The sequence below is a fragment of the Salvelinus sp. IW2-2015 genome, linkage group LG18, assembly GCF_002910315.2.
Source record: "Salvelinus sp. IW2-2015 linkage group LG18, ASM291031v2, whole genome shotgun sequence".
Lineage (NCBI taxonomy): Eukaryota > Metazoa > Chordata > Actinopteri > Salmoniformes > Salmonidae > Salvelinus > Salvelinus sp. IW2-2015.
Window position 1 is genome coordinate 27,772,703 of NC_036858.1, and position 12,985 is coordinate 27,785,687.

The window sequence follows — 12,985 nt, forward strand, 5'->3', positions numbered from 1 at the left end:
TGGTTTCTTTGCAGCAATTCGACCATGAAGGCCTGATTCATGCAATATCCTCTGAACAGTTGATGTTGAGATGTGTCTGTTACTTGAACTCTGTGAAGCATTTATTTGGGATGCAATTTCTGAGGCTGGTAACTCTAATGAACTTCTGCAGCAGAGCTAACTCTCTTCCTTTCCTGTGGTGGTCCTCATGAGAGCCAGTTTCATCATAGCGCTTGATGGTTTTTGTGACTGCACTTGAAGAAACTTTCAAGTTTCTCAATGTTCTGGATTGACTGACCTTCATGTCTTAAATTAATGATGGGCTGTTGTTTCTCTTTGCTTATTTGAGCTGTTCTTGCCATAACATGGACTTGGTCTTTTACCAAATAGGGCTATCTTCTGTATAACACCCCTACTTTGTCACAACACAACTGATTGGGTCAAATACATTAAGAAGGAAAGAAATTCCCCAAATTAACTTTTAACAAGGCACACCTGTTATTTGAAATGCATTCCAGGTGACTACCTCATTGAGCTGGTTGAGAGAATGCCAAGAGTGTGCAAAGCTGTCATCAAGGCAAAGGGTGCCTACTATGAAGAATCTCAAATATAAAATATATTTAGATTTGTTTAACACCTTTTTGGTTACTACATGATTCCATATGTGTTATTAAATAGTTTTGACGTAATCACAACTATTCTACAATGTAGAAAATAGTAATACATTTGAAATACCCTTGAATGAGTAGGTTTGTTCAAACTTTTGACTCATACTGTAGATATTGTGGCATAATAATTTGTTGTACATAATTGCCAACTATGAATGACAGTCACGTTGACTCCGCAATAGACCACTCACACAAAAGGCTTTCCACATTGCAGCTGACATTAAAGGCTAGTTGAGTCTGACTGATCTACAAATCATCTTGCATCATAAATAACTACTCAATATTATCAGTCGGTCACAGTTTACCCATAATACAACAGTTTTGATGCTCTCGAACTCGGTCAAAATCAATACATAGAGCAACTGAGATCTGATGTACAGTTGAAGTCGGAAGTTTACATACACTTAGGTTGGATTAAAACACGTTTTTCTACCACTCCACAAGACCTCCACAAGTCTGGTTCATCCTTGGGAGCAATTTCCAAACGTCTGAAGGTACCACGTTCATCTGTATAAACAATAGTACGCAAGGGACCACGCAGCCATCATACCGCTCAGGAAGGAGACGCGTTCTGTCTCCTAGAGATGAACGTACTTTGGTGCGAAAAAACTGCTCCAAAACCGCCATTTAAAAAGCCAGACTACGGTTTGCAACTGCACGAGGGGACAAAGATAGTACTTTTTGGAGAAATGTCCTCTGGTCTGATGAAACAAAAATATAACTGTTTGGCCATAATGACCATCGTTATGTTTGGAGGAAAAAGGGAGATGCTTGCAAGCCGAAGAACACCATTCCAACCGTGAAGCACGGGGGTGGCAGCATCATGTTGTGGGGGTGCTTTGCTGCAGGAGGGACTGGTGCACTTCACAAAATAGATGGCAGCATCGATGAAGAAAATTATGTGATATATTGAAGCAACATCTCAAGACATCAGTCAGGAAGTTAAAGCTGGTCGCAACATGTCTTCCAAATGACAATGGCCCCAAGCATATTTCAAAGTTGTGGAAATGGCTTAAGGACAACAAAGTCAAGGTATTGGCGTGGCCATCACGAAGCCCTGACCTCATCCTATAGAAATTTTGTGGGCAGAAACTGAAAAAGCATGTGCGAACAAGGAGGCCAACAAACCTGACTCAGTTACACCAGCTTGTCAGGAGGAATGGGCCAAAATTCACCCAACTAATTGTGGGAAGCTTGTGGAAGGCTACCTGAAACGTTTGACCCAAGTTAAACAATGTTAAAGTCAATGCTACCAAATACTAATTGATGTATGTAAACGTCTGACCCACTGGAATGTGATGAAAGAAATAAAAGCTGAAATAAATCACTCTCTACTATTATTTCTGACGTTTCACATTTCTTAAATAAAGTGGTGATCCTAACTGACATAAGACAGGTTTTACTAGATTAAATGTCAGGAATTGTGAAAAACTGAGTTAAATGTATTTGGCTAAGGTGTATGTAAACTTCCGACTTCAACTGTATATATATATATATATATATATATAATATATATATATATATAGAAGAGAGAGAGAGAGAGAGAGAGAGAGAAGAGAGAGAGAGAGAGAGAAGAGAGAGAAGAGAGAGAGAGAGAGAGAGAGAGAGAGAGAGAGAGAGAGAGAGAGAGAGAGAGAGAGAGAGAGCTATTTGGTTACAATGGAAATTATCTTTGATACTGGTCATTCCATTTCTATCAACACATTTCTCACCTCTATGAATCTTCAACACAACTTAAACGATCACTTTGAAAATGACAGCTTGGATTTTGTTTGATAGCTCACTCACTTATCAGAAAATTGCAAGCTGTCCTTTTAAATTACTTGACCTTTCACTCACCTCTTATTACGACAAGTGTATTTCCTGGGTCACTATGCACATGTGGAAAACAAGAAAAAGCTAACTTCCTGTGAAGTTGGCGGCTTTTCACAAGTAGGCTTTAATGTGCTGGGCTTTGGTGTATTAACGCAACATTTCACCTCATAAATGTTTTATATGCAATAATGGGTCGATATTACATAGAAACAAACAAGATGTTATTTTACCGTAACTTGTTTTCGAAAAACATTGCCTTTGTCAGCCAATTAGTTAGTATTAGTGGGAATCTATTTACGCTGAGAGAATTTATGGAAAGACAACTTTGAGGTTTCAAGCAAGGAATATGACTGTTATAAAAACTATACCTAGTGGGATAAAATCTTTACTTCAGAATAATGCATATTTTGGAATATCTCCTATTGTAAGCGATATCCAGTTGAATGGCATAGGTTTACTAGATAAGAAATTCAACAATTGTTTATTAAGGGATATTTTATACAGGAAGTCTATTCCCTCCATGATATTTTGTTGGGCTTCATCGTTTGATGTAAACTGGCGCCGTGCTTTGCTCACTCCACACACATTTATGGTGACCAATAAAGTAAAGGAGATCTCCTTTAAGATTATCCATAGATTCTATACGTGTAATAGCTTGATTTCTAAATATACACCTGATGTTACCAGTGAATGCAGTTTTTGTGAACTAGAAATTGAATCTATTGAACACTTATTCTGTCATTGTTTATATAGTGAAGTGTTCTGGACTAATGTAAAACTATATCTTGGCAACAAATTACATACAACAATTGAAATATCTAAGTTTGACATTATTTTACTACACTGATTCCACAATTGAACGCGAGTATGTCATAAATCTCTTTATTTTATTAGGAAAAATGTTAATACACAAATCGAAATTTATAAAGAAAACTCCCCTTTTCTTATTTTTTTCATCTTATTTGATCAACTATTTAGTCATTAAAACGTATACAAAACAAAATGTCTAAAAAATGTATTCGCTACATGTCTGTATTTGAATTGAATTACTGTGGATTTGTATTTTTTTTCTCTCTTATTTCTTTGTGGAATCCCTCTGCCTGTTCTGTTTATGTTTAGCATGTTACTGTTTATTAAAACGTTTTTAAAAAAGAAAAGAAAGAAAAAAGAAAAAAACTACTTGAAAAAGCATGGTTTTTGCATCGCAGTGGAAGTCCAACCCTTACATTTTCTTTACTGAACCAGGCTTTGGCATACCTAAGGAAAAACAACATTCCGCTTTTCAGGACCTAACGAAGGCTCATATTGAGTCGTTTGACCAATGAGTCGCAGATGGTCTGTGTCGTGCTGTGCAGGTAACGTTAGGTGCAGTGGGAACTCTCACGTGGGAAAATCAGTGCTGTGTAAGCTGTGCCCCTTCAAGCACAATGTTTGAAGTAGCTAGCGGTTAGCTAATACAATAGTTAGGTCTACTGATATGTGTGTCCTGCAGCAACGTAATATTAGGGATTTGCGTCAATTCAAATCTGGTATCAGGACAAAATGTGATTCAGAGTCACCGAATATACTTTAAGTATTTTTATTAAACTCAAGCGATAAATGGTAAATGCAATTTTCGTATATACGGGTTCTCTGTATCACCTCGCAGGATAGAACAGAGAACTGGCAGGATGTAAGTAAATAGCTGTTCTTATACTGTGACAGACGTAGTTCCAACCCGTCTGTTGACCTATCACAGTAGAGGCTGAGCGTGGTTTAAACTTTGCTCAGCCTATCGCCGGCGCTCAGACTGGTCCCAGCCTCTTGGCGCTCTTTGGTGTCCGGCGCTGTTGCTGTGCAGATTACGCTCCCTCAACCCAGAGACTGAGGTCAGACAGCTCTGCAACATTGTCTGAGCTATTTGCACCTGCATACAAAGCACACTGTTCTCGCTCAAGGCTAACCACAGCTTCCCAGCACACTTATCTGGGGCTAACTGTTACTTCCAGCACACACACACAGACACCCAGGCGCCCAGGCCAACAGTTGCTAATATTCAATCACATGTGATATAGCATTGGGTTATAGTGCAATAAACACAAATCCTAACAGTAAGAAAATAAGATTTTGTTTGAGGAAGTTACTGATATGTATTTGCGAGAAAGTGACCTAGTTAATGTTACCTGATTGTCTTTAATTTAATACTTTTTTAAGGCTTCAATTCAATTTGATGTCATTCTCCCCAGTACGCCACAAAATCTGACCCAAATACGGTTACCGTCCAACTTTGAGCTGATGTTCACTGTGTTCAAGTTAGCTTAGCTATCGCTGGAACTTGGTTGTAGTTAGCGTCTGTCATTTAAAACCATGGGGTTAGATGTTTTAGAGTTGTGTGAAATGTTGTTTTTCTATTTTCCTTTTCAGGCCATTCCTCCCTTGGAGTTTATGTTTAGAAATGACCGGATCATATAGACGATAGTGTCTTCTGGTCGGGCGCTCATTTTGAACATTAAAACGCATCTTTTGAGAAATTATCGAAGAAAAAAAGGTTAAATTACTACACACCTTTTATGGGTTTAGTGTTCCCACACGTCCATATCGCCATGTTACAGTGATTGTTTATTGAAGACAGGCTACCTGTGTGAATTAGCTATATAGCGTGCTACGAACACCTGTGTGTAAGCATAACTGCGAGGATATGTAGTTATTCAACTGGAGGAACATAGTGTATTGATCTGTGCAAAACTGCTACAGTAAGTGTATATTTTTTTATTTGAAATATTATTTATGCTGAAATGAAATGTAAGGGGCATATCAGCATAGGTTTCAAAAACCATTTCCCAAGCGATGATTATTGACGTTTCTAAACGTTAAAACACAGCGTCGGAATTGTAGTTCTCACTCAGCCAACTCTGGGCGAAGGTAAGGGCTGAAAACTCGACCGATAATAAGAATGGATTTCTAGAGCTAATTCGGATTGTAATGTATATGACTGTCATGACACTGTTTATCTATACTCACAACACTTGCCCATTGTGATGAATTTAAGTTTTGAGCTGTGATTCATCACAGACAGATGTCAACTGGTCCGTGAATGGGATTCCCAAAGGCATCATCAAGCAGTCCCTGGGCCAGGTGCCCATCATGGTGAAGTCTAGGCTGTGTAACCTGCATGGGCTAGATCCCAAAGAGCTCATTGAGCACCAGGAGGAGGCTGAGGTAGGAGAATGGCATGCTTCCTAGCCCACAGCACACCTGTGGGAACTATTCAATCTTATCATTTGAGTTTCAAAGCAGAAATAAAGGCACTTTTTATGTCTTACTTTACATTCTTTAGATTTCGATATCTCTCCTTTTCTCTACCGCCCTCTCTATCCTCATTGAAACAGGAAATGGGTGGTTATTTTGTGAATGGGATCTAGAAGGTTATTCGCATGCTGATCATGCCAAGGAGGAACTACCCTATTGCTATGTCAAGACCCAAGTGGAAGAACAGAGGCTAGGGATACACTCAGTATGGTAAGCAAGGCAGTTAATGTACAGTATGTGGAGGGTGTTTATGTACGAGCTGAACATTGCGGTGTTGGAGTATTTAAGACATATGTAGCCTACTGTAAATAGCCTAACATTGATTTTACATTTTAGTCATTCAGCAGACACTCTTACAGGAGTAATTAGGGCTAAGTGCCTTGATCAAGGGCGCATCGYCAGACTTTTCACCTAGTCGGCTCTGGGATTCGAACCAGCGACATTTTGGTTACTGGGCCCAACACTTAACCGCTAGGCTACCTGCCGCCCTCATTATCACAATTCTATCACCTTGATCCAGACAAAAGATCAAGCTATGCTTTGTCTGTCTCCCCAGATATCACCATGCACTGTGTGAAGGAGGAGTGCACTGCTATCAATATGAACTTGCATTACCTGGATAACGGGACTGCGATCAACCTCATCTACCAGAAAGAGCTCTTCTTCCTGCCCCTAGGCTTTGCACTGAAGGTGAAATGAAGCAGTGATATTTGGAACAGGTACATACATGTGACTAGAGCAGGGCGATATATTGAATTTGATTAATTCAAATTTGTTTTTGCACAATATTCCAAATGCCTGTATCGCAAGAATTCGTTTTTATGAGCGTTCATGTCTGCTTGTTCTCGTGTCTTTTTGGTCTCGTCTCTTTCGTTCCTTCTGTGCGGTGTGCATCTTCCATTTACATCAGAGATCTGAATATAATGACGAGATGCTCATGTCGCTGCCCTAACAATGGGAGCCGTTGACCCAAATGGTGGGAAGGCAGGCGACAAGCTTAGGTCCAAAATAAGCCCGTAGAAACGCATTGGGCTTATTTTGGACATATTTTGGCAGGTGAAGCCTCGCTCTTCTCCTCTTCCTCTGTTTACACAAACACACACCAAGCCCCTCCCCCTGCCARTCACACCAACACAGTTGAGAGATCATTTCTTCATCTCTGACAAGCGGTTTCAACTCACTATTTGCATTTGAGGTTTGGTTCAACAGAATCGGTCATATGGACACCAAAACACATTGCGACATTATTTTCTCTAATAGAGAAGTTAACCTCTCTAACAATATCCTTTTTATGTCTCAGCTACTCAAATTGCACGCAGAGCAGACTACTAAAACAGGACTATTGAAGAACGTTGATCCTGGAAAATGTATGCTAGCAGCATTTTAGCCAAAGACTGTTCTACTTGCTGTCTAGTCTGTATTTTATAAATGTGCAATAAGCATAAAACACAATTTATACTCATTCTGAGAAATGAGGTAGGCCACTTGATTTCAACATCTGAACAAAGTGGACAGGCTAGCATGCTGTTCAAACAGTTGGAGACAAGACCGAAAGGTGTGTTCATAACAATTCAAATGTTCTCCCTTGTTCGCTAATAAATACATTCAAGTTGGCTAAACTTGAAATATAAAGCACGTGGGCTTGTGCTTGAAAGATTGAGACCTGTGTTAATTTTCTAATGGTTGCTATAAGAAGTTAGTCATTAAGTGAATTTGCATTATGCATAGTTCTGGTCATTTTTTATATACAGACTTGAAAGCCAGATCATGATTATTGCAAAGAAGCAGGTTCAATTATTTTGATAAAAGAATTACATTATTAGTGGGGCTTAAATTTAGCCTAATTACACACACCCTGAATTCATTAGATTATTGCTGACTGTTTGAAATGCAGTGTTTTTTAACTTTAATTGTACAACAGCCTATTAAGAGAAAACAATACAAATATATTGTGAATCAGCCATGAATTTGAAAAAATCAATATGATTTTTAGGCCATATCGCCCCACCCTACATGTGACATTTTATTAAAAACCTCGAGTCGATGTCCACACCCCTGCATAAATCAAATTAGCATAATACAAACGTTCACACAAAAAATCTGTCTAAGCTAGAGATGTCTGGGTTTTTGCATCAGCGGTGACAGAGCTAGAGCTGTGTTTGTCATGAGACATCCCAAAAACCGGTCTTCTCACAAAATTGTCTGTAGAGTCCGAACAGTTTGGCCTACAAACAAAGTTTACACCCCCCATCCCGCCCACGAGCATCTAGTAACTCAATCTGAAGTTTGTACTGTCCTTCTGCCAACTTTTGTCTGTAGCGTCTGAACAGTTAGGGCTACACACAAATATGACCATGACCCCTTTGTGGAAATGTGAGACTCATGAACATGTCGGTTGTTTTTCTCCAGGATGCCAACAGGCCTCACAAGACTTGTCTGAAGGTCCTTCGATATCAGTTGAAAAAATTAATGGAAGTATACTYAACAGAAATATAAACGCAACAATTTCAAAGATTTTACTCTGTTACAGTTCATATAAGGAAATCAGTCAATTTAAATCATTTCATTAGGCCCTAATCTATGGATTTCAAATGACTGGTAACACAGATATGCATCTGTTGGTCACAGTTACCGTAAAAAAAACAAATTGGCCTCAGGATCTCGTCATGTTATCTCTGTGCATTCAAATTGACATTGACTAAAATGCAATTTTGTTTGTTGTCCATAGGTTATGCCTGTCTATACCATAACCCCACCATGGGCCACTGTTCACAACGTTAACATCAGCAAACCGCTTGCCAACATGACACCATACACGTGGTCTGCGATTTGAGGCTGGTTAGACGTACTGCCAAAATCTCTAAAATGACGTTGGAGGTGGCTTATGGTAAAAATAACATTAAATTCTATGGCAACAGCTCAGGTGGACATTCCTGCAGTCAGCATTCCAATTACACGTTCCCTCAACTTGTGACATCTGTAGCATTGTGTTGTGACAACTGCACATTTTAGTGGCCTTTCATTTATTAACATCTCAAGGATGATCAATGGAAACAGGATGCACCTGAGCTCAGTTTCAAGTCTCATAGCAAAGGATCTGAATACTCATGTTTTAAGGTATTTGTTTTTTAATACATTTGCAAAAATGTCTAAACCTGTTTTTGCTTTGTCATTATGGGGTATTGTGTGTAGATTGAGGACAACTAATTTAATCCATTTTAGAAAAAGGCAGTAACGTTACAAAATGTGGAAAAAGGAAAGGGGTCTAAATACTTTCCGAATGCACTGTATATATATTAAAATTAATAAGTGTTCTATTTAATTCTGTGTTTGCATGTTTAGAAGGAATGTGTAGATGAATGCTCATGGTTTCTGTCTTTTCTTACCAGATTCTGAACAAGTCATCATGGGAGAGGAACTTTGGTCGCGGCTGTGTTTACAAGACAGAGCTGGTGGACCTGGTTGAGAAGAAGGGTGAGGACAACCTGGTGTTTGGGGTCAAACCCGGTGATCCCAAGGTAATGGACAAACTGGATGCTGATGGTCTGCCCCCCCGTCGACGTCTTGCTACAGTACTGAGCCACCTTCTACAGCTACATCAACCTCAACACCGGACAGAGCTCAACTTCTCCGCTTTGGGGAGATGGAGTGCGATGACTCGATGACTGCTGGCGCACGGGATCTCATTCCTGCTCCACGACCACCTATTCAACTGCTCTGACTGCCTCGGGCCGACTATTTTTCTCTGTATATATCAACGATGTTGCTCTTGCTGCTGGTGATTCTCTGATCCACCTCTACACAGACGACACCATTCTGTATACATCTGGCCCTTCTTTGGACGCTGTGTTAACAAACTTCCAGACGAGCTTCAATGCAATACAACACTCCTTCCGTGGCCTCCAACTGCTCTTTAAATGCTAGTAAAACTAAATGCATGCTCTTCAATCGATCGCTGCCCGCACCCGCCCGACTAGCATCATTACTCTGGACGGTTCTGACTTAGAATATGTCGACGACTACAAATACCTAGGTGTTTGTTTAGACTGTAGACTCTCCTTCCAGACTCACATTAAGCATCTCCAATCCAAAATGTAATCTAGAATTGGCTTCCTATTTCGCAACACAGCCTCCTTCACTCATGCTGCTGAACATACCCTCGTAAAACTGACTATCCTACCGATCCTTGACTTCGGCGATTGTCATTTACAAAATAGCCTCCAACACTCTACTCAACAAATTGGATGCAGTCTATCACAGTGCCATCCGTTTTGTCACCAAAGCCCCATATACTACCCACCACTGCAACCTGTATGCTCTCGTTGGCTGGCCCTCGCTTCATATTCGTCACCAAACCCACTGGCTCCAGGTCATCTATAAGTCTTTGCAAGGTAAAGCCCTGCCTTATCTCAGCTCACTGGTCACCATAGCAACACCCACTCGTAGCACGCGCTCCAGCGGGTATATTTCACTGGTCATCCCCAAAGCCAACTCCACCTTTGGCCGCCTTTCCTTCCAGTTCTCTGCTGCCAATGACTGGAACGAATTGCAAAAATCACTGAAGCTGGAGACTTATATCTCCCTCACTAACTTTAAGCATCAGCTGTCAGAGCAGCTTACCGATCGATCATTGCACCTGTACACAGCCCATCTGTAAATAGCCCACCCAACTACCTAATCCTCATATTGTTATTTATTTTTGCTCTTTTGCACCCCAGTATCTCTACTTGCACATCATCATCTGTGCATCTATCCAGCGTTAATGCTAAATTGTAATTATTTTGCCACTATGGCCTATTTATTGCCTTACCTCCCTAATCTTACTACATTTGCACACACTGTATATATATTTTTCTATTGTGTTATTGACTGTACGTTTGTTTATCCCATGTGTAACTGTTTTTGTCGCACTGCTTTCCTTTATCTTGGCCAGGTCGCAGTAAATGAGAACTTGTTCTCAACTGGCCCTGGTTAAATAAAGGTGAAATAAATAAAAAATGGTCTCTAACCTATCATAAATAATGGCTGAGTTAAGACAAGTCAAAGGATAGTTGGAATCTACCAAAAATTGTAAAGATATTGCACAGTAACTGTTTAATATATAAATAACATTTGTCATTTTGCAGACGCTCTATACAGAGAGAKTTACAATTAGTACATTCATCTTAAGGTGGCTAGGTGAGACAACACATCACAATCATATCAAGTACATTTTCCCTCAAAGTATTTATCAGCACACAATACTGTAAATCAGTCTATTTAGAGTGACATTCTGTAAGAAAATACACTTTGATGGTGTATTAGACAAAGTTGATTCATGTGACCACTAGGGAAAGTGAGTTTTGACTTTACGTTACTTTTCGGAATGACAATCAAGACACTTCCAAGTGGCTCAGTTGTTTCGGACCTAACCAGCGCCTTGACACTGCTGTGCACAGGGCTTCAGCTTCTTATTTCCATTAAACTATATGTAATACCGACCTCCACCAACAGATAACATAAAATGACAGAATTATACATGAGCTGCATTAGAGAGTACAGACAATGAAACAGAATTTTGGTAGGTAAGCTAATCATTGTTTGGTTGCTGTAAAGTAATTTTGTCTTTCATCCAGAATGAATATGAAAGAAAATAAGCTGATTTTAGATTTTTTACAATCCCTTTTACAAAGAAATCATGTTTTCATTAACTTGGGCCTTTGGAAACAATCTTCATGTGATTGGTTTAGACATTGTTCCCTGTACTTTCACTTCAACTTGGCCAGCACCTCAGGTAAATCCAGCACAGAGGGAATGGTGTAGTCTGGATTGACAGATCCCTCAGGTGGACACACCCCTCTGTTATTAATCCACACTGTGGCTCTAACCCCTGCATTAAACCCCCCGACAATGTCTGTGTCCAGGGAGTCTCCCACCATAACACAGTCGTGAGCCTGCACCCCGAGCAGGCCAAAGCAATGGCTGAAGATGGAGCGGGCTGGCTTCTCTTCTGCATGCTCTCCCCCCACCACCACAGCATCAAACAGCCCCTGACACCCTAATGCCACTACCTTCTCCCTCTGTGTCTGGGTCTCTCCATTGGTCAGCAGCAGCAGTTTGTGGCTGGTCCTCAGCTGCTTCAGCAGGGTAAGTACTGGAGGTGTTATGGTTAGAAGCTCCAGGCGAGTGTTCTTCCACTGGTAGTAGCACTCACTGGCAAGGGTGGGGTTAGAGCTGGGACTCCCACCCATAACCTCCTGGATGCTCTCTTCCCAGTGACTGATCCGCACCTCATCTATTGTCCTACCACCAGCTGGGTCAAAGGTCTCGTGATGGAGCTTGTGCTTAAATCTGTCACAAATGGCAATGGTGTGTTCATGGTCTAATGTTGTCTTCAAGAGCTCTGTGACCTGGGAWACAAGGAAACCAATGCTGATTGTAATATGTGTACCTAAACAACCCAGAGAATGTTTTAATCAAGCAAAGGACAATCTAATCAAGTACCTGTAAGCCTACTTTACTCGGGGGGAAAAAATGGAACGTCATGAAACGGCAGGGCTACTCACTTTTTGAATGGCCACTCCACCGGCACCCGCTGTGTCAATGAGCGTGTTATCCAAGTCGAGCAATATCGCCTTGATACCTTCACTGTTCATTGCCGCTATCAACAGGTTACACAGAAATGTAATGTTAGTAAAGCTTTTATACGGCGAAACAAGTTACTGGCTAGCTACTGTAAATGCATGCCTACAATGCGGAAATGTTGGCTATAAAGAAACGCATTATGGGAGCTGTAGGTTTTCAGATCTATTTTTTTTCTTCTCGTTTTTGTCCACTAGAGAGCGTCAATATATCACAAAACAGTATACGTTCCAGATAAATAGGCCTAATTGCAAGCGATGTTCAAGGACATCAGCAACCCCCTCTAAAAGCCTTTTAAAGCTACAATATGTAACTTTTTGGGTGACCCGATCCAGTTATGGATRGGTGATTCTCATTGAAAGCAAGTTAAGAAGCGGTAGATTGTTCAATGTGCGATATTTTTATTCTTCCAGTTCTTAAATTTAGTTTTTGTTTATTTTTGTACACCAGCAAACAGCTGAAAATACAATATTTTGGGTTATGGAAAAGATATCACAGCAGTTTAGATGGTACAATGATACTCTACAATGACTCCTTGTTTTGTCACAAATTGAAATTAGGCGAGTATTCGAATTTTAGCAACCAGGAAATGGCGGAGCGATTTATGCATATTG

The 12,985-nt window shown here is 40.3% G+C and overlaps 1 protein-coding gene across 1 annotated transcript; it reads right to left on the reverse strand.

Moving 5' to 3' along the window:
- Nucleotides 1-10,960: 10,960 nt before the first annotated feature.
- Nucleotides 10,961-12,502, reverse strand: nanp (N-acetylneuraminic acid phosphatase). Its single transcript, XM_024008127.2, has 2 exons — nt 12,296-12,502; nt 10,961-12,139 (listed from the first exon to the last, which is right to left on the reverse strand). Exons 1-2 carry the CDS (start codon nt 12,383-12,385, stop codon nt 11,498-11,500), a joined length of 732 nt encoding a protein of 243 aa, XP_023863895.1. The 5' UTR covers nt 12,386-12,502; the 3' UTR covers nt 10,961-11,497.
- Between the last annotated feature and the right edge of the window lie 483 nt (nt 12,503-12,985).